The sequence below is a fragment of the Mirounga angustirostris genome, unplaced genomic scaffold (assembly GCF_029215605.1).
Source record: "Mirounga angustirostris isolate CCGP_5_RB_7025 unplaced genomic scaffold, mMirAng1.0.hap1 SCAF_4, whole genome shotgun sequence".
NCBI classification, from domain to species: domain Eukaryota; kingdom Metazoa; phylum Chordata; class Mammalia; order Carnivora; family Phocidae; genus Mirounga; species Mirounga angustirostris.
The window spans coordinates 4,718,093-4,738,360 of NW_026991712.1; the positions used below are offsets into that span (position 1 = coordinate 4,718,093).

A 20,268-nucleotide genomic window follows, 5' to 3' on the forward strand; every position below is an offset into this window, starting at 1 on the left:
AGGATAATCACTAACCAAAGCCAGGTATGTTTTTGGTGGGGGTCAGTCTTTTTTTTTTTTTTAAGATTTTATTTATTTATCTGAGAGAGAGAATGGGAGACAGAGAGCATGAGAGGGGGAGGATCAGAGGGAGAAGCAGACTCCCCACCGAGCAGGGAGCCCGATGTGGGACTCTATCCGGGACTCCAGGATCATGACCTGAGCTGAAGGCAGTAGCTTAACCAACTGAGCCACCCAGGCGCCCCTGGTGGGGGTCAGTCTTAACCTCATTCTTTCATGCAGTAGGTGCTGTTGTTGACTTGTGTAGATGGCGTTTGCCTCTGTCCACACACACACGCATGTATGTACAGAGTTGAGACAGCACACGCACACATAGGCGTGCACAGCTGTGAAAATTCACTATCTGTGAGAATAGAAACAGTTTGTTTCCCACACTGGTGTTAAATGTTCATGTGCTCATTAAATTTTACATAGGCTCTACCCAATAAATATACCATAATATATATGATCATTCCTCTGTGGCCTCAGAAATTGTACAGTTATTGGAGAAAACTATAATAAGCTCGTTTGCATGCATGGCCCTTTTCCGTTTTCTATTCGATGGTCCACAAAGGTGGGGTTGACTCGTCAGGTACGATAATATCTGAGGTTCTTGATACATACCTCCAGATTACTTTCTACAAATACTGTTCTGGACTTTTACATTCACTATACTTCCCAGTGGGTTGGAGCTCTTCAGGGTGGTAGTAATAAGGCTGGTCCAGGGAGGCCATGTGCTACCTTCTCTGTGGAGAATGAATCCCTGTGGGGCTCGTGGACTGGCCTGGGCCGACTGCTGGGGCCTCTACTGGCCACAGTCTCCCACCCCTGCCCTGCATGATGATGGGCTTTATTGCGGCCAAACTGGTTTCCTTTTGGTTCCTAGAAAATGCTCTGCATCCTCTCCTCTACAGACCACAGAATTTTGCACATGCATTTCTGTCTACACAGAATGCCCTTCCTCACCTCTTGCACCAGTTGATGCTTTTGATTCTTCCCATCCCATCTCAGGCATCAGCCCTGGAAAGTTCTCTCTGTCCCCCCAGGCTGGGGCAGGCTCTCCTAGTTTCTTTTCCTTTCTTCCTGAGTACGCATCTGAGCTGTAGCACATCTTTATTTGTGTAATGGTTTGATTAGTGACCACCACCTCCATTATGCATTAATTGATTCGCTCATTCAACCAACTGTCTTTAGGAGCCTACTGTTTGCTAGACCTGGGGACAATAGAGAGGAGTGCCTGCTAATCATGGGGCGATGCTCTAGGCCATGGGTTCTAGAAGACCAGGCTTCTGCTTCCCACACATAGTGAACACTCGGCAAATAGTAATTAAAGAAACAGGTCGATGAATGAACTGTTCTGCAAGAGCCCTCCCTCCTGGAGTAGCTGATAAGTGCCCCCCTCCACCCAGGAGGCATTTCCTGGGCACCATCGACGGTCCCTACAGCCACGAGACCCCGAGGTTGAGTAACCTGTGCAGGGATGTGAAACCCCTTTTGGTCTAAATGGCACCCCAGTAGCCTAGCCTGTCCTGGCAGCTGGGAAGAACTGACTTATTTAATTCTAGCAACAGTGAAGCTAGGGAGAGAACGTCCTGGTTTGGATTTGTGCCAACCCCTTACCACTAAAGTCTTAGCGTGCAGGAGAAGAGAGACCTGCCCTTAGGTGTGACTATGTGTACTGTGCAGACCCCATCCTGTGGCTCAAACTTAAGCCAAGCCTGGGTGTGTGCCTCCCTGGTGTCCCATGAATGGACCCTGCTTTCCTGTCTCTCGCCCCACCCCCACTCCCAGCCTCCCTGAACTCCTTTGCTTCTTCCATAGCATTCCTGCCTCAGAAACGCTTCCTCTCCCTCTGCCTGGACAATAAGAATCCTCATCGCTTTCTTGTGCACGGTGCTCACCCCCTGGCGGGCTCCGTGCAGAGAGCTTTCCGCACGTTAATGCATGTACCCCATGCCTCGGGCCCCCTCAGCCATTCATCCTGGGGTCCCAGCTGAAGGTTTTCTCCAGGAGGCACCCTGAGCTTCTGCAGTGGCTTAGGTAGAACTGAGCTGTGTTTCAGGAGCCTCAGCCCCATGCCGTCACAGCAACCACACATGCCTGTTCATCTCTGTCCACCCGCACCACGCCCGTGGGCCAGCACAGCGCCAAGTACTGACCAGGCCAGCATGCGAGGTACCAGGAGGACCCAGCCCTCATCCCCCCTCACGCGCAGCCTGAAGTCTCATGGAGAAGCCAAAGAGAAAAGGAAGAAACCATTGACACAACACATGATGCGCTATATGATAGAGGGGGACCCAGGGGTCACAGAGCCCAGGGGTGGATACCCAAGCCAGACCCGAAGGGGTATCTGGGGAGGTGACACTCAAGGAGAGTGTTCAAGGTCAAGTAGTCTAGGCAGAGAAAGATGAAAAGGGGCAGGAAGAAGGCCTTTCAGGTAGAAGGAGCAACATATAAAAGACACGGTCGTATTTACGTACAGGAACTGGCTATAAGAAGTGTTGAACGTTAAGTGGCTTCCACGTCTGGTAGGGGCTGTGAGGGATGCAGAGCAACCTTCTGCTGACACTCACTGAGCACCCACATGATGTTTTGTGAAGAGGAACAACACACCTCACCATTTATTAAGCACCAGCTCTGCGCCATGCTCTGTACCAGAAAGACCCTATATATTCCTCTGCCTGCAGGAGGTGAGAGCGTCCCTGCAGTTTATTGAAGGTGCAGAAACAGGCCCTGAGATGTTGAAGGTGTCAGCAGCCCGTCAGCTAGGGGCAGCCCTTCTCTCTTGCAAAGCCACCTTTCCTTCTCACACGATTCGCTAGGCCACACTCAGCCCACCTTTGCTTTTCCCCTAGTGGTGCTCGCGCCTTTCCCGGCGACCTCATGTCTGTGCCAGGAGTCCTGGGGTCTCCCGCCAGCCTCCAGCCAGAGCTCGCAGGTCTGCCCGTGTCTCTTCCTGCGGCATCGGCTTTGTCTTCCGTGCACGGCTGCGGCTGCATGCCTGGGGAGGAGTGGTTTCGGGGTTAAACTCTTATTTGAAAAGAGGACTAGTACAAGGGCGCCTGGGTGGCTCCGTTGGTTAAGCGTCTGACTCGTGGTTTCAGCTCAGGTCATGATCTCAGGGTCCAGGGTCGTGGGATTGAGCCCCGCATCAGGCTCTGCACCGGGTGTAGAGCGGGCTTGCAATTCTGTCTCTCCCTCTGCCCCCACCCCCACCCCCCTTTCTCTCGCCCTCTCTGGGGCAAAAAAAGAATGCAAAGGAGGATCAGTATAGCCTGGCCTTGGCAGCAGCCCCGCAGGTGTATGTGGTCAAGCCGTCCGTGCCAGGAGCAGCGTTCGTGAAGAGTTCTGGGTGCCACTGAGCATCGGCCAGCAGCCCAGGGGGCCGGTAAACCTAGATTCCTGTCCCCAGTGGCTTCCCAGCAGTGCCAAGCCGCTGCCGTCGGGGGAACTGGTGAGGAGTCGTGCACGGTTTCACGAACGCCGGCAGCAGCGGGAGGACCCCATTGCTGGGGCCATTTATCGATGCCGGGTTTGTTCAGCCTTGCAAGCTGGAGCATCGGTTCCGAGCCGCCTGGCGACGCCGCGGGGCAGGACTGCCATCTCCTTTTAGGAGAAGGGAACTGAGGAGCTGAGAATACCAGCAACTTGCCCAAGATCATACGCCTAGTAGTGCAGGCAGGGTTCAGACCTAGCCTGGTTTGACTCAGTTTCCCCTCTGTCCTGCTGCCTTGTGGCTTTCTTTCCCCAGACCCCACCCAGTGCAGGTGGCCCAGGATTGGAACCCAAGTCTGTGTGATGTCATAGTCATTGTACAGAATTATTTTCCCGCTTGCAGAGGCTCCTGAAGAATACTGGTCTCTTGGATTAACACAAGGCTTATGGCGTCCTCCCTTAGAGCGGGAGGTTGGTTACGGGGAGGGGGATCACTGCTAGATTTCACAGAGAAAGGCCAAGTGTCCATGCAGAATCCTTGCTGTCATTCTCTGAGCCCCTGTATGTTCGTGGGGCTGTGCCCCGTGCTCTCCTGCATCTCCTCACCATCTCTGTTGGAGGTTGGCCGCGTCCTAACCTCCTCATCACTACGTTCAATCCAGGAGGCCCAGCTATGAGGCACCGTTGTCCTAAGTTCGACTTTGGGAAATGTCCAGTGCGGGGCTTCTTTAGATCAATAGCACTGATAATGATGCTGTTGCAATTCATTTCTTTTCCACTCTGTGCCAGGCTCTGCGGATCAGAGATCCAAGCCAGAGTTGTGGTGTTGGGAAGGAACCACGATGTCAAACCAGTTCTGTCTGTGGACACGCCCCCGGAGCCCCTAAGGGCGGCTGTGGCCATGCACTAGGCGTGCACCCCCAGCAGAACCCCATCTTTCCACCCAGCACCCTTGGCCAGAGATAACGGTTAATTTGATTTCTCTTGCAGGGAGAAGAAGGGAAAGAGGGCAGAGATGGAAAACCAGGTCCCCCTGGCGAGCCGGTAAGGGGCTCTAAATTTCTCACAATTGTGCAGGCCAAATGAGTAATTTCTCAGCAACAACCGCTCTGTGTTGAGGAGCTACTATGACTCAGGCATAGTAAGAGTTACTTCATTTATTTCTCCTGACCACCCTGCAGGGTGAACACTGCTGTCCCATTATACAGCTGAGAAAACCGAGGCTCAGGGAGGTGAAGTGATGGGCCCAAAGTCACACGATGGGCTGGTGACAGAATCAGAACCGGATGCCAGGGCTTCTGCCCATCCTCTGCATTTTTTTCTTACTGCCCCGTGCAGCCTCCATCCCGTTGACTTGGGAGGGGAGCTGGGGCAGGTGAGGCCCCGCTGGAGTAGAAACCTGATGCCTGAAAGCCCGTTATCCCCACGGAAGCCCTGAGCTTCTCCCATCAGCTCCAGGTGGTGGGAGTTGGCCCTTTCTTCAATTCTGGTATAGAGCTGTAGGGTTTTTCTTTTGTTTTGTTTTTCCTTTTTCTTTAACGTTACCTGTCCAGGACACACAGTGAGGCAGACGGAGTGCACGTGAGCAAGTCTCTGCCTCAGTAGCTGTTGGTTGGAAGTTTGAGGGCTTTCTGCACACCCAGATCTGTGACCTCATTGTTGTCCTGCCACAGCTGGCCACTGTTCTCCCCTGTGGGTCAGGGCCCGTGGTGATGGCACCTTGGTCTCCCCAGATCCCTTCCACAGCCTCAGCCTCGAGGGAAAGCTGGAAGGTGGTGTCTGGGCTTCGAGACCCGGCTCCCCACATGCCCACCAGTAGGAGAGTAGTTAATGATGGGGCACACCCAGTCGCATACTAAGCAGCCCCGAGGAAGGAGGAGGACGCCCTCCCTACACGGACGTGAAACTCCTCCAAGATGGATTGTTAAGTAAAAAAGCAAAGGTACAGAGCGGTGTGCTTAGCCTGCCCTATTTAGTATAAAAGCAGGCCTATGTGTATTTTTCTAGTGTTTACATAATGGCAGTCCGGGGGACTCCAAAAGCACCTGTAACGGTCATCACCATCCACCGTAGGGTGATTCTGGGCAGAAGGGGCGCAGGGGCGCAAAGGCAAGTCTATGCTCTGTGGTGAGTGATTTTATTATGGAGCCATTGGTATGCATTGCTTGCTGATAACATGTAATTTAAAATGAACCAAAATATTTTATGCCAAAATGACAAGCACAGCCAGAAGAAGACCCTGGCTCCAGATGCTGGCTCCACTCCAGACCGGCCCCGGGGCCTGGGGTGAGTCGGGAAGCGTCTCCGAGATGCTTTTTCAATAGAACGAGAGTCATAGTAGCAACTCGTTAGAGTTGCTGGAGAACCCAGTGAGGTGAGAAACCGGCAGAAGGCATCAGGCTCGCCTTACTGTTGATGACTTCACCAACCCCCCTGGCTGTGACTCCTGGTGAGGTCAGGGCTCCAGAGCCCTTAGATTAGAGCCGCGGCTTGGGATAACATAAAATTTTCTACAGCGAGGTTTATGTTCCGTTTAATTTGTTTGGTCATAAACCATTATGACTCGTTCCGCATCTTACGCAACTTGCCAGAAGCACCTTCTTTAACATTTTTCAGCTCTGCCAGATGCTGGAACCAGAATACACTGCTGAGAGCAAAAGAAAGCGCTCCCGGCAGCGAGCAGAGTCCAGAGCGCCTGCCAAGCAGGGTGGTCTGTGGCGGGCACGTGGCAGTTAGTGGGGTGAAAATGTGGGAGGCGAGAGAGGACAGGTATCACCACCGGGTGCCCACCTAGGGCTGGGGTACTGACGCTTTGTTACATTTTCCACTGTAATCCCCAGAAAATCCCCATGGGGCATGGTGTCATTATTGCCCTAGATGAGGAAACGCACAGAGAGGTTAAGTGGGCTGGCCGAGGTCACACAGCGGGTAAATGAAGCTGCCAGGACTCATGCCCCAGAGGCTGACCCCAAAGGTCAGTACTGCAGAACAGGAAGTCAGCTTTTCTGCGGGAGTGTTATTCTGAGAGCTGACGTTTATGGTACAGGAGGACTGGGGCCCGTGGTCTTCATTTTGTCTGTTTATGGATCACCTCCTCCAGGTAGGCCTCAGGCAAAGAGCAATATGAGACCAGGTCTGTTCTGGGTACATGGGGGGGGAAATCAGTCCCTGAGGAGGCAGGGCTGGTCCTGCTGGAAGAGGTGGCCCAGCAGCTCCCCCCCGGGGGCGTGCCAGAGTCCTCCAGGCATGCATTCTGGAATCTCAGGCTGTGGCCAGTGTGATGTCTTCTCTGTCTGAGCTGCTTAGGAAGTTGGCATAGGAATGAGCGGTGTCGGGTCGCATGAAAGCAGCCCTTTTAGAGACAAGGATTATGTTGCAGTGGGGTCTTTGGGAAGTGACCTCAGGAAGCACCGAGGGCAGGAGGAAATGAGACAAGGAGAGAAGGAAAGCCACGGACGTCAGGCGAGTGAGGCGGGCAGCCGGGCCCCGGTCACTGCAGACCCTCTGAGAATTGGTGAGAAGCACACTTGCCGTCCTGCTCCTACCCCAGCCAGGCTAGTCATCCATCCATAGACCTGAAGCCCTTTTGAAATTGAGGATTGCTCCGGGAGGCAGCAACTCGCACATTAACTTGCACACCTCGGTGTCACGCACCCCCGAAGGCCGATCTGTGCATGGGCCTCAGCCTGGGCGGGAACTGTTCGGCGCTGACAGGTGCCCTCCTCGGTGAGCCAAGGGGACCTGCTTGGGAAGCGGCATTCACTACAGGTAGTAGGTAGTTCGTCTTCACGTTGGCGTAGTCCTTCAAGTTCCTCTGTGTTAGGGACATGGATGGACAGACAGACAGCAGTAGATAGGTGGATAAATGATGGATGGGTGACTGGATGTGGATAGATAGATGTGTAGATACATAGGCAGCTGTTTGAGTTGCGTGTTGTGTAATCTTTATTAGGAGGCATTTGAGCTATAATTGTGGTGTAGGATGATGTACGGAGACTCCAGAGCCAAAATACCTGGATTAGAACCCCAGCAGTGTGACCTTGAGCAGATCACTTAACCTCTCTGTGCCTCAGTGTTTTGCCCGGTGGATAACAATGGCGCCTCCCTCACTGGGTTGTAGTAAGGACCCAGCGACTTACCATGTGAGGCACTTATTTTGTGTCTGGAATGTGGAAATCCCTCAAGAGTTGCTGTGCGTTACCATTTTCCTGCTGGTGACTTGGACCAACGAAGACCGTGTCACTTGACTGCGGAAAGCATGGGAACCAGGCTAGGCCATGTACCCTCAGTCACAGAGTCCCATGAGGGCGACTGTGCTAAGTTTGCAACTGAGAACAGATCCAGGGAAGGGAAGGGACACTGAAGATCACACAGCAGTGCTTGGACCAAACACCAAACCTGGAAGTTAGGGCTTTGTGTGTCCTCTTTTCTGAGATTTCCCCTCCACCAAGGACGCCCCTTTCCCTCTCCTACCCTGCTCTTGGGCTCCATCTGATCCTTGGGGTTTACAAGCTGTGAAAAGGAGTGGAAATTGGGGGGTGGGATTTGCCCTCCTGTCACAGTGAAGGTGGGGCCAGGTGCTACCCCATCTTCCATCAGTCTGACAGGCCCTGTCACCATCTCCCTGCCCCTCCACACCCCCACACTGACCACATCGCCTGGGCTCAGCAGCCAGGCTCGCATTGGCGGTTATTTGTGGCTGGTTCTGCCACGGAAGCACTGGGACGCTGGTGGTGAGGACTTCGAATAGCCCGAGTGTCCCCATAACTTCTCGGCATTAAGAGAAGCTGGCCGGGGAAAGGAGGGGTAGATGACAGGCTTCCCTGTCCGCGGCAGCTGCTGGACGAGAAAGACATCCTTTGGGGTGGTGCACCCAGCTGGGACTCAGTCTGGCCATGCTGTTCATTAACTGGGCGAAGCGCTAGCTTCTCGGAGCCTCAGCGTTCCCTGTTGTCACATGCGATAGTTGACGGCTGCCTTGAGGTGCTTTTGTGAATGAGTACAGAGTCATTCATAACGAGGATGTCTGCCTGACTCTGCATCCAGACCAGAATGCTTCTGAGGACGATCAGGGGCCGCTGGGAACAGTGGGTTCAGAGACCACGTCTGTGCAGCACAGTCCGAGGAAACCAGGAGCGTGTAGCTGGGCACGCTGGCGTGATCCGTGGGCACTGCAGTGGGGCACAGCGTCCGCGGAGCTGGTCGGCGGGGTCAGAAACGGGCTGGGGAAGTGTGACGGGCGCCAAGCAGGGAGATCCTCATGACGATGGCCCCAAACTCTTCTCTTCTCTACTCTCAGGGCAAAATGGGAGAGCCTGGTCTGCCAGGACTGGAGGGAGCCCGAGGCCCACCTGTAAGTGCCAGTGAGCGTGTGTGTGTGTGTGTGTGTGTGTGCGTGCACGTTGTCCATGTAGAACGCAGCCGTCAGCCTCACGGCTCATACGCTGTGCCTGCCCCACCCTGGATTTCCAGAAGTACCTCTCTTCCAAGACATCGGTGCTTCTACGAAGTAATAAATTCAGTTCTTTCACGAGCGTGGCTATAAAATGCATTTTCAAAATTACAACCATTGTTGCCATCTTGTTATTCTAAGTTTTCTTTGTTCTTAACCTATTTAGTATGATCTTAATGGGCTTTCTCTGGATGATACGACCTAAAAATAAATCTTATTTTTGAACACTTTCCGTGGCTAAAGGTTTTTTTCCCCCGATTATAAAAGTAACCCATTCTCATTGTATACCAATGACAATGATGGCAAAAATATAAAAACAATAAGAAAAATAATGTTATAGAGAATATAATAGAGTTACTCGTAATTCTGCAACACAGAGGTAAAGCTCTGTTAACATTTACGTGTATTCTTTCTAGATCTTAGGAATGTATGTATGAAGTCTGTATGAATTCTGACTCTTTTCTATGTATGAATTCTGACATTTATATTTATATATCCATCTATTTCCAGCTTCCAGGCTAATGTACATGTAAACATGCATAGATAATTTTTCTATAAAAATGAGTTGTATATTTTGGGGTTGGGTTTTTTTTTTTTTTTTTTTGCTAAATGCTTTACTTCTTCATAATTTAAAAATTGCTTACATAATCCCATAAATTTGGTTTTAGGAAAAAATATATTATTTTTATTTTTTTATTTTATTTTATTTTATTTTTTTAAAAGATTTTATTTATTTGACAGAGAGAGATACAGCGAGAGAGGGAACACAAGCAGGGGGAGTGGGAGAGGGAGAAGCAGGCTTCCCGCCGAGCGGGGAGCCCGATGCGGAGCTCGATCCCAGGACCCTGGGATCATGACCTGAGCCGAAGGCAGACGCTTAACGACTGAGCCACCCAGGCGCCCCAAAAATATATTATTTTTAATGACAATCCTAAAACCCACTTATCTGGCAAGAAGTAGGAGATCAAAATGCCACTTCTATTTCCTTAATGTATTTTTCTGTGAAAATCAATAACTCACCTGGCTAACATTCAGTAAGAAGGAACTGAAACACAAAAATCAATTTCCTTTTTCCTAAATCTCCTTGCCTTTCACCTGATTGTACTAGGAGAGCAAATCTAAGAGTGGGGAATACTACCTCCTGTGTCAGAATTAAAACACAGAATTAGTGGCTGGTTTTTTTAAGGTGGTTCCTGGCTTATTGGAGGAGAGGGTCTTCCTTTTAGCCAAAGGGATCCATTTGCTGGGACCCACGTTGAGGCAAGGCCCATTTCTCAGTTGAGACTTGCAAGGAATCCTACCTCAGTGCAGGGGCAGAAGCTAGAGACCCAAACAGGTGAAAGAAGACCCAGGTCCTCTGGCTGGCAAGGTGTAGGTCAGAGAGCCAAGCTTGGAAGAACCACACAGTCTTTGAGATAGATAAATGTGGGTTCAGCTTTTACTTGGTCACTTACTTTCATCAAGGGACCGTTCTGAACCTCTGTTTCTTCTTCTATGAAGTGGGGATCGGAATGTCTCCCCCTTCTGTAGGGTGGTTGTATGCATTAAAGGAGATGATGGAAGATACAATTATCAGTCAAGTGCCTGGCACAGTCTGTTAAGCTCCCTCAGTTGGTGTTTCTGTCCATGATCATACGGGAGGAGAGCACACCAGGGTCCCGGCTCTGAGCTGGCTGGGTTGGGGATTCTAGTGTCTTTGAGGATGGTGCTGGGACCCAGGCAGGCCCTGCCCCTCTCCAGGGAAAGAAAAGTGGCCTGTTTTGAACAGTGGTGAGCACGGTTTATCTCTTATTCGATGCTGATGGCAACTCTGCAGAAGTAGGGTCTATCCTCATTTACAGATGTGGAAACTGAGTCCCAGTGAAGAGAAGTAAAGCACCCAAGATCCACAGCTACAAAGTAGGGAGCCATGGCTCTCTTCCATACCTGACTCCAAAGTCAGCCTTTTCCATAGATTAATTCTGCAAAGCGATGCCTGGCAGGTACTTTATTCTTCTCAGTTTATAGATGATGTTAGAACCCTAAGGGGAAAGCTGACTTCTCCAAGGTACAGCGGTTGAATCTGGGATCAAATCCGAGCTGACTCCCTTTACCTCCTCCTCCGCCTGCTACTGACACATTCCCGGCTACTGTGACAGGCCTGAATTGGGTGGCAGTGTCTCATCTCATCCTTACTGTAGCCCATCAGACAGGGGACACCTCCCCGCGTTACAGCTGAGGCCCCCGAGGCTCAGAGTGGGGAGGTGAAATGCAGCCACTTAGCTGGGGGCTTTGCAGGGGTGTGAAACGTCTGGCGGGGCTCCTGACCTCCTTTGTCCCCTGCATCTCTTGACCTCTGAGAGCATGCACCTGTCACCACACCGCCTGCTACTTGCGAAGCATCCCCAGAGCCCCCCTCCCAGAGGCAGGAGAGGTCATACTTTCTTATTCCCCACGTCCAGAGAGGCAGGCTAGATAACACCTCTCCAGGGTAAGAATCCCCACATGACAGAGGCCGCTAGGTTGTCTCTCTTTTCGGATGGCCAGGCCCTGGTGTGGTCTTCTCCTCAGCAGAGTCTTCATTTGCTTTTTGGAATCAGGACCTAAAATCAGGGCATAAGGTCAGAGAAGAGCCTGGCAAGGTCAGCCAGGAGGTATTTGGGCTTGGCCCTGGAGGGTCCAGTTTGGCCACAAACTGCTGCCTCGTTGAGTTGAGGGGTGACCTTGAGGAGGGCGTGCTTTGCAGAGAGACAGACCTGGGCTTGAATCACGATTCTCCTGCTTCTAAATGTGCTAGAGAGGCCTGAGCCTCCTGCTTCTTACAGAAAACGGGAGAAATAAGGTGCATCTCCCGGGACCCTGTTACAGGGCAATGAGAGCACAAGCCTGCAGCACAGGATGTGGTAGGGGCTTCACACAGGGGTTTTCCTCCTTCTCCTCCTCCCCTGCTACTGCCCTGCTCCCTCCCCTTCCCACTGCGGGCAAGGAGCCAGGACAGGCCCTCAGCCCAGTCTCTCCTAGCCACTTCCCTGGGGTGCATTGGCCGTCTGTATCTGTGGGAGGGTGCTGGACAAGGGAGGTTCACTCCAGACCCCGCCTCAGCTATGTGCACAGGCATCTGCCCACCCAGGTCCCTGCTCTGTGCCCGCCACTGGCTGGGGACCAGCTGGCTAGGGCACTCGGCGGTGGAGCTCAGAGCGGTGCTCTGGCAAGGATGCCTAATGACAAAGGTACAAGGAGGGCCTTTGAGAGTGACCATGTGAGCAGTGAGGGAGATGGAGTTGGGGATAGGAGGCTGGTAGGGAGGAGGCCTCCAGCCAGGAGCAATGTCCCAACGAGCAAGGGGTCTGCCAGGAAGAGAGGACACATGTGGAGCAGGAAGGGAGGCGTGGAGTGTGCAGTCCACCGAGGACACTGGGTCTGGGATGTGGTGCAGTGAGGTGGCCAGGTGGGCAGGCGCCCCTCAGGTGGAGACCATGAATGCCCTGGGTCTCAGCAGGTGGGGAAAGCATTCTGAGACCAGGGCTGGAGAGAGGCCATTCCCACCTGCCAGGAGTCGAACCCCAGACCGAGCAAGGAGAACAGTGGAGAAAGGGTGGGGGCAGAGCTGCTGGATCGGAATCAGATTACTTTCTGGCTCTGGGACTCTGAGCGGTAATTTCTCCCTCAGAGACTCAGCTTTCTCATGTGTGAAATGGGGATTAGTACACAATCAGCTTGGTCTGGCTGTTAGAAATGATCGTGTCAGCTCTGCTAACAGCTTCTGCTCAGCTCCCAGGGCTTGGTGCTCGAGTAATAGATCTCCAGGTTGCTGTTATGTGCAGGGAGGCCCAGCACCGTGGCCCAGGACGAGGGTGTTGGGTGGGACCGGCCACAGCCCCAGGAACAAGGAAGGCACCCGAGACCCACCTCTGGGGTGAAGGCAGTGTTGTTGTCTACAAGGGAAGCACCTGCCCCAGGGCCCAGGCCGAGGGGTTGCAAGCCAGGTGGTGTGAGATGGGGAAGATGAAGCTCGGGAGACACGTAGGGTGACCCCTCGACTCTGGAGCATTTGTGGGATTAGCCCTGCAGCTCCGCCCGTGGTGCCCCTGATCATCCTGTCCTCCAGCATCGAGGGCCTGGCCTAGCCTGGGGTCCAGAATGGGAGGTGTCCAGGGAGCCACGGTGAGCGGGGGCAGGACTCGGCTGGACCCCCACACCACTTCTCAACTTACCAGCCTGCTCTCGGGTGGAATAACGTCTCTTTCTTCTAGGGCTTCAAAGGACGCACCGGCGACTCTGGCGCACCCGGTCCCCGGGTAAGTGGGCGTCTAGCCGTGGAGGTCAGCCCAGGCGGAACTGAGTTGGTGCTTCTAGACGGGGCGTCCTGGCCGGGCAGGCCAGCAAGCACCTGGTCCCCTGAGAGAAGACAGTGGGCATCATGGGAAGCATCATCCCCGGTCGTGGTCTGGTTTTTCTAAACGTTCCTTTGGGGGCCAGACATTGAGGTGCGACCTGTCTGACCCAATCAGCCTGGAGTCAGGGCGCCCCTTTTGGCTGTGCAACAGGCCCTGAGCTAATGTGGGGAGAGCTTCGGTGCGTCCCGGGTGGAGAGACCCCGAAGCCCACACTCTTACCCTTTAGCTTCTTCCCTGACCTTCAGATGCCCCAAACAGAAGGAACCTTGGAGGACCACTGGTTAGTGGGGTCTCGGGTGCCTTCCTTGTTCCTGGGGCTGTGGCCGGTCCCACCCAACACCCGGCCGCACTCTGTTTAGTGATGGGAAAGCTGAGATGTCTCATGGGTCAGCGGGTGAGGAGGTAGAGTTCCAAGCCCGTTTGCATGACCCTTGGCTGGTGGTGTGCCTGCAGGTCAGAGAGGCACAGTAGGGTCCAGGCTCTGGAAGATGGCTGTGGGGGCCCTGCAGACCCCGGCTCCATCCAGGACTCCATGGGGCTCTTTCTGGTGGGCCGTGCTCCTGGGTCTTTCCCCGGCCAGGTGTGCAGAGACCTGGCAGGTGGCATTCTGCGTTCTCTTCCCTCACAGCAGGTGTTTTGTTTCTGCTTCCCCCTTTTAGGGAGAGCCTGGTGCCGTGGGGCCCCCTGGCCGGGAAGGGTCACCCGGAAAAGATGTAAGTGTGGGTGTCCTGTGGGGCCTGGCTAGGCCTCCGGGGGGGGGGGGGTTGTGGAGAGAAAGTGGAAAGTGTGCATCGCTTAGGGGTCAGGAGAAACTACCTGGGGAGGGGGGTTGATGCCTGCAGAGGTGGATTCTCAGCACTGGTCAGTGCTGTCTCTCCTGCCAGCCCCTCGGATCCTCCCTGGAGTCCTGAGGGGGCCCTGGGGTCTGGGTGTCCGGCCTCACAGGCCAGTATCTGCGGCGCACGGTAGCTAAGGAGGCTTTGCTGACTTCATGGTGATCCAGCTGTTGGTATCCTGTTGGGTCCGGCCTCACATGGGCTTGAATTGCAGAGTCTCTCCCAGGTTATTTCTCCAGCTGCACTGCTCTGCAGCCTCAGGAATCCATCACGGCCACCACTACCATGAGCCGTGTGGCACTTCAGACCTCTCACCTGCTCTCACTGGCTTGCTGTAGGGATCAGGCAAGATGTCTTTTACTCCAGTCGTACAGACAGAAAACCCGAGAGGCGGAGAGGTCCAGGGACTTACTGGTGGTCGCCCAGGCTGTCAGAGGTGGGAGGACATCATACGTGACATCCTACAGGGCCAGGTCAACATGTGTGGACAGCACTTGACCTCCTGGGAGTGGGTGTTTGGTCAGGAGCCTGGGCACAGGGTCCTGGGACCCCATTACCTCCTTCAGGACCTGCCTTTAAACCCCAGTGAAGGGCATGCCGCCTGTGTCTCTTAATGCGCATGGTCTTCTCAGCTGATCCGCCACCATGAGATGGTAGAGCTGGGAGGGGTCTTAGAGGAAATGCCACCCAGCTCCCATGTCTCTCCTCTCAGTAGCAGAGTCAGCTTGATAAAACCGGTCACACCCTGTGTGCAGCTAAAAACAGAGCAGCTGCGTTGACCTGGGCGGGGCCTCTCCCCACCCTGACCCCAAAGACACCCGGGCCTCTCAAGGCCAAAGAGCAGCTTGAAAATCCATCCCCCCTCAATTCAACTTACAGCAGAGTGTGTGGAAGGAGCTCCCCAGGCAGGGGTGTGGCGGAGTTCAGCTCCCCCCGCAGGTCAGGCAGCAGCTGGGACGGGAGCCAGGATGCCAGATCAGGGGGCAAACGCTTCGTCCCCTCCTTCTCAGCTATAGGTGTAACTCTCTTCATCGTACAGCTTCATTTCCTGGAGTGGTTGAGTCTAGTCGGTAAGGACCACAGCCACGCTTCAGTGTTTTCATTCATAACGTGGGAGAGACTTACCCCCATGCCGTGAGGCTGCTCGGAAGATGAGGTGGTACCGAGTCACCAGCACTTTATACCCTGCCAGGGGCCGGCTGCATGGGTAGTGTTTTTCTTACTCCAGTGACTGCGCAGCAAGTGTGGGTCAGGTCACTGTCCAGTGAGTCAGGAACAGAACTGTAAGATGGCTTCTCTTCTCTGGTCGCTTCCCTTAGTTCAAGATGGCACTACCGGAAATCACTGTCGGGTCAGGTGCAAAATGTCGAAGCCAGAAAATAAATAAACCGTGTGCGTGCATTTACTCATCTACGGGAGATGAGTCTGTCCATACCTGGAACCTCCAGAGATTAGTGATGAAGCATTTGGACAGCTAGCCAGTTCTCGTGTGGAACTAGAAGAAGTTTGGTCCACATTTGCAACTTTGTCTCTGTCCTTTGCAGGAAGCCACTCTGATAATGTGATGTCTCTCTGTTCCAGGGTGATTCTGGACCCACAGGGCCACAGGGTCCCCAAGGACTGAGGGGGCCCCCGGTGAGTGTTTCAGCATGTCACCACAGTGACATTTGGTTGGTGCATCAACCCTGGTGTTGTTTACAATGGCAGTATGTCTTAGCAGGTGGAAAAGAGCCACGGCCCCAAGCCCCACTAGTGCCTCCTACCCACACCCCAGGCTGTTTTCTAGGACCACCTCCCCACAATGCAGACATGTGAAAGGGGCCACCTGGCATGGCAGGGGCCCTGGACGACTTCCCTTTAGGTCGTTCTCATATCTGCTGCGTGATCTGCGTATCAGTTTGCTGGGCCTGTCGTAGCAAAGAACCACAAATTTAGTTGCTTCAATGACAGATGTATTGCCTCACAATTCTGGAGGCTAAATGTCTAAGAAATTTACTGTCTCACCATTCTGGAAGCCAGAAGCCCAAGATCAAGATGTGGGCAGCGTTCGTTGCTTCTGAGGGCCGTGAGAAAGAATCTCACTTCCATGCCTCTCACTTCGCTTTTGGTGGTTTCCCGGAAATCTCTGATGTTCCTCAGCTTGTGCAAACACGACCCTGATCTCTGCCTTCCTCTTGACTTGGTATCTTCCCCGTGGGCACGCCTCTATGTCCAAATGTCCCCCTTGTATAAGAAGATGAGTGGTGTTGGATTGGGGCTCACCCTGCTCCAGAATGACCTCATTAAGCTAATTATATCCTCAGTGACTTCATTGCCAAATAAGGTCCTATGTTGAGATAGCACAATTGTGATCCATGCTAATGATAAAAGGAATAGTGCAGAATTAAAATGAAAAGAAGATTCCCTTTGCACCCCAGCCCCCTGCACTCCAGAGGGAGTCACTGTTAATCGCATTTTGTGTATATTTTAAACTACTTCCAACACAACCATAAGCCTATCGATAGAATACGTGTTTGTTACACAGCTGTGCAAGATCTTGGTGGCTGGCTTGTTTTGTATGGTGTATGTGTTTGTATGTATATTTGGAACAGGTATGGAGTAAACCAGTGAGTGGATAACATGTAACCTAGATATGCATGGGCTTCCTGGGTCTAGGGTAAGTGGCTGGTAAGAGCTGTAGGTGGGATTTGAACCCAAGATTTTCTGACACCAAATTCAGTGCCCTGCACCTACCATGGCCATGTTCTTTGTCCTCAGGACCCTACAGGAGGTACCTGGGCGGGTCTTAGGCACCGGAATGCTGCATCTTTTTGGAGTTCACCAGAAGGAGCCACTTTCTCCCTTGATGGGGCCACAGCGGCTCACACCCCGCTCCCCACCCTAACTCAGCAGCCTGTGGCGGGGGCAGGGTTTCCAGACGCCTTCCACACCCATGGGCCTGGGTCCCAGGGGGCTGAGGAAGAGCACGAAGGACAGCCTTCAGACCAGGACGCGGGCCACCTTTCAGCTGTGAGGCAGGAGTCCCCTGTGTGTAGTGATGGATACATTGTGTGCTGGGGGTTTGGCTCCAGGGGAACATCCATGCTCAGGAGCAGAGTATTCGTGCTTTCTGGGGTTTCCATCTCAGCCCTGGCTTCGTATTTCCCACTCTATCGCGGCAGCTCACTGACCGTGTCCATTTCCTCTTTCTAGAATGTGGCATTTGTTCATCCGACAGCACGCACTGGCTTACAGAGCTGAGTGGTGTGTTCTGCATTCACTCTCCCATTGGTGGGGTCCACCTGCAGATCCTGGGGGCTTCAGCACCATCCCGATATGCAGGGACCAGGAGACTACCCCCAGTTTGGGCTCTTTACCAATGACAGTCCCTGGGGGCCAGCGCCAAAGCCCAGGCCCTCTGGGGCATGCATTCCCAGTGGGGGTGCTGTCACCCCCAGGGGGCAAACATTGGTTCTTGGGATTCCGAAACCCCTTCCTCTTTATATATCACACACAGATATGCATGCAGACCGGAAACAGATACCCAGTAAACCTGTGGTCTTAAACTTCCATACAGGATGAGGAGACTAGGCAGGAGTGTAAGGACAGAAAGTTGGAGAAACCCAGCTCTTGAGCCCACAGGCATGAGGTGGCGGGCCCTGGGGCCCTTTCTGGCCCATCATCAAGCTTCTTTCTCCAAGCTCTGCAGTTAAGCTGCATCTTACTTGTTCTGTGAATGGGGTGAGTTCCTTCACCTCCCCTGGGCCTATTGCTTATCTGGAAAGTGAGGGGAAGTTGCAAGATCCAGCAATTAAATTGGTGAAATGATGGAATGGTGTCCAGCCCTCAGAAAGGGCCTGGTAGGTGGTCAGTGGTCACCCTGGGCTCCATGCCAGGCTCTGCTCCTGGAAGAAGGAGGGGGCTTGGCTCTGCCCCCCTCCAGTGTCTCCTGGCACAAAGTAATGCTCCGTAAATCCCTGATGAATGCCAGTGTGTCCAGGGGCATGGAAGAGGGAAGGGAAAGCCGCGTGTGGGGATGAGCGAGGGCTCCGGGGTGGGTGTGTGGGGGAGGAGGCCCAGGGCCTCACATGCCACACGCAGGAGGCAGGGAAAACCCGAGGTCCCCAGAGGCAGTTTTGTGTTTTTCTAACTTGCCCCCATCAATTCTGAGGGACCATCATAAGGACTTGGTAACCAACAGTAAACTGCTAGAGTTTGCCAGATACTTCCTTGAATGCATCAGGTTATCACTGACAACCTCTCTCACTCACTTGGAATTGATTGGCCTTCCCCAGTGAAGGGAAGTTTCCTAGCAACCTTCCACACCACCTTGAACCAGACACTGAGTATAGGAAATTCTAGCAGTCCCAGTGCTAGGGACCACACGAGCATTTGCCTAATTCACTCATGGAGTTCTCCCCGAGCCCTGTGAGGCTGGTGGTACTACTGTCCCTGCTCCCAGATGAGAAATGGAGGCACAGAGAGGTCAGGTAACTTGCCCTAGATCACACAGCAGGTAAGTGGCAGAGCCAGGGTTTGGACTCACAACCAGGCAGTCTGATTCAAGTCTGCAGCTGACGTTCCCTTCTCGGGAAGATGGGAACTGGTAGGAGGGGGTCCGGGACAGGAGTTTGGAGTGCAGAGCAGGTGAAGAGGGGACTGTGGCTTCCATTCAGGACAAGTGGGGGATGAGGAGTGGCCTGCAGCCCAGGAGGGAGCCAGGTCCCAGCCCCAGCCGGCCTCCCGCGCCCTGACAGGTGACAGGTGTCCGCCCCGATCTGCCCCTCCTGTGTCTTCCCCCTGTGTTGGCACCACATGCTAATGTGTCTTGGCCCTTAGCCTCCCTGCAATCCGGAGGGAGCAGGAGGAGAGAGATAATTACCATAGGGATGAGCCAAAGCACATATTTTTAGAAGGACACAGATGGGTTGGTGGGTGGGCGGAGGGAGGTGCCGGGAGGAGCCACCACGCCATATTCCCTGGAGGGGTGAGTGGGGGAAGCCACAGAGCCACAGGCTTCTCCAGCTGCAACACTCCCGTGTGGATGCTGTGCTTTCTCTGTGCCTCAGCCTCCTCATCTGTGATACAGGGATAAAGACAGCCACTCTTCACGCTTCCTGGCAGGATTATGGGAGATGCGCCGCGTGAATCATCCACGATCACACGTACGCTGCTCAGGCATACGATGTGAGCCCTATTTAATCATGACCACTGGGGTAACACTGGCTGGGCTCCATGCTTCCTGGGTTCCAGTCTCAGCCCCTTCCCTTCTGTCTCAGGCAGGTGGTGTAGACATTCTGTGACTTGGTTTCCCCATTTATAAAATGGCAGTGTTTGAATCTGTCGTGTGTAGGGAGTTCAAGCATGTGAAGCCGGCGTAGAGGGAGTCCTCAGGCAGCGTGAGCTGCTTTTTACTGTAACATGGCTCCATGAAGCTGACTCATTGGTGACTGTGTGCTTCACAGATTATAAGACGTTAGCACTTTCTGGTTACAGGATCAATGGAGAGTGGTTTCCTGTAATGTTCTTGGTTCCTTCTCCAGCAGAGTTTCTTCTGTGTGTCTGGCACCGTGCTAGATGTTGGCCCTAGACAGAGAGGGGAGATGCACGGATCTTTGGGCTGCTCCCAGCAGGGAAGAGCCAGGTGAAGACACAGCCATCTGGTCGGGGGAGCTCCCAAGAGGGAGGAGAGTGGTGGGCAGAGGCAGTGACCAACCCAGTCTGCTGAAGCCAAGCTTTGAACTTCAGGCTTAATAGGAATTTGTCTGATCCTCAAAGGTATAGCTAGGAGAATTCTTAAACTTTCTGAGTTCTACACTACCAAGGATCTTACTGGTGAAATACATTTATCAAAATGCCAGAGTTAGAGAATGCTAACTCATCCGGGTCAGTCCTGGAGTCTGGATTGAGTGGACCTTCAATTTAGTAGCTGCAGGATTCTGCATGGCCACTTTTCTTGTCTGTGTCATCATCCTCATCTCTTCAGGATAACGGTGCCCCTAGTGGAGGAGTAAAATGAAATCAGCACAGGGACAAGCATCCTAAACTGAGAATAGCATTGCAGTAATATGAGTACTTTTGTGTTGCTCCTTAAGACAGGATCTGAGTTGAAGGATGAAGGATGGATGGATGGATGGATGGATGGATGGAT

The 20,268-nt window shown here is 53.3% G+C and overlaps 1 protein-coding gene across 1 annotated transcript in view; it reads left to right on the top strand.

Moving 5' to 3' along the window:
* Positions 1–20,268, top strand: part of COL22A1 (collagen type XXII alpha 1 chain) — a 227,617-nt gene that overhangs the window by 190,272 nt on the left and 17,077 nt on the right. Inside the window, exons 50-54 of the mRNA XM_045895568.1 lie at positions 4,465–4,518; positions 8,774–8,827; positions 13,159–13,203; positions 13,962–14,015; positions 15,720–15,773. Coding sequence (XP_045751524.1) covers positions 4,465–4,518; positions 8,774–8,827; positions 13,159–13,203; positions 13,962–14,015; positions 15,720–15,773 — 261 coding nt within the window. The remainder of the gene's footprint in view (positions 1–4,464; positions 4,519–8,773; positions 8,828–13,158; positions 13,204–13,961; positions 14,016–15,719; positions 15,774–20,268) is intronic.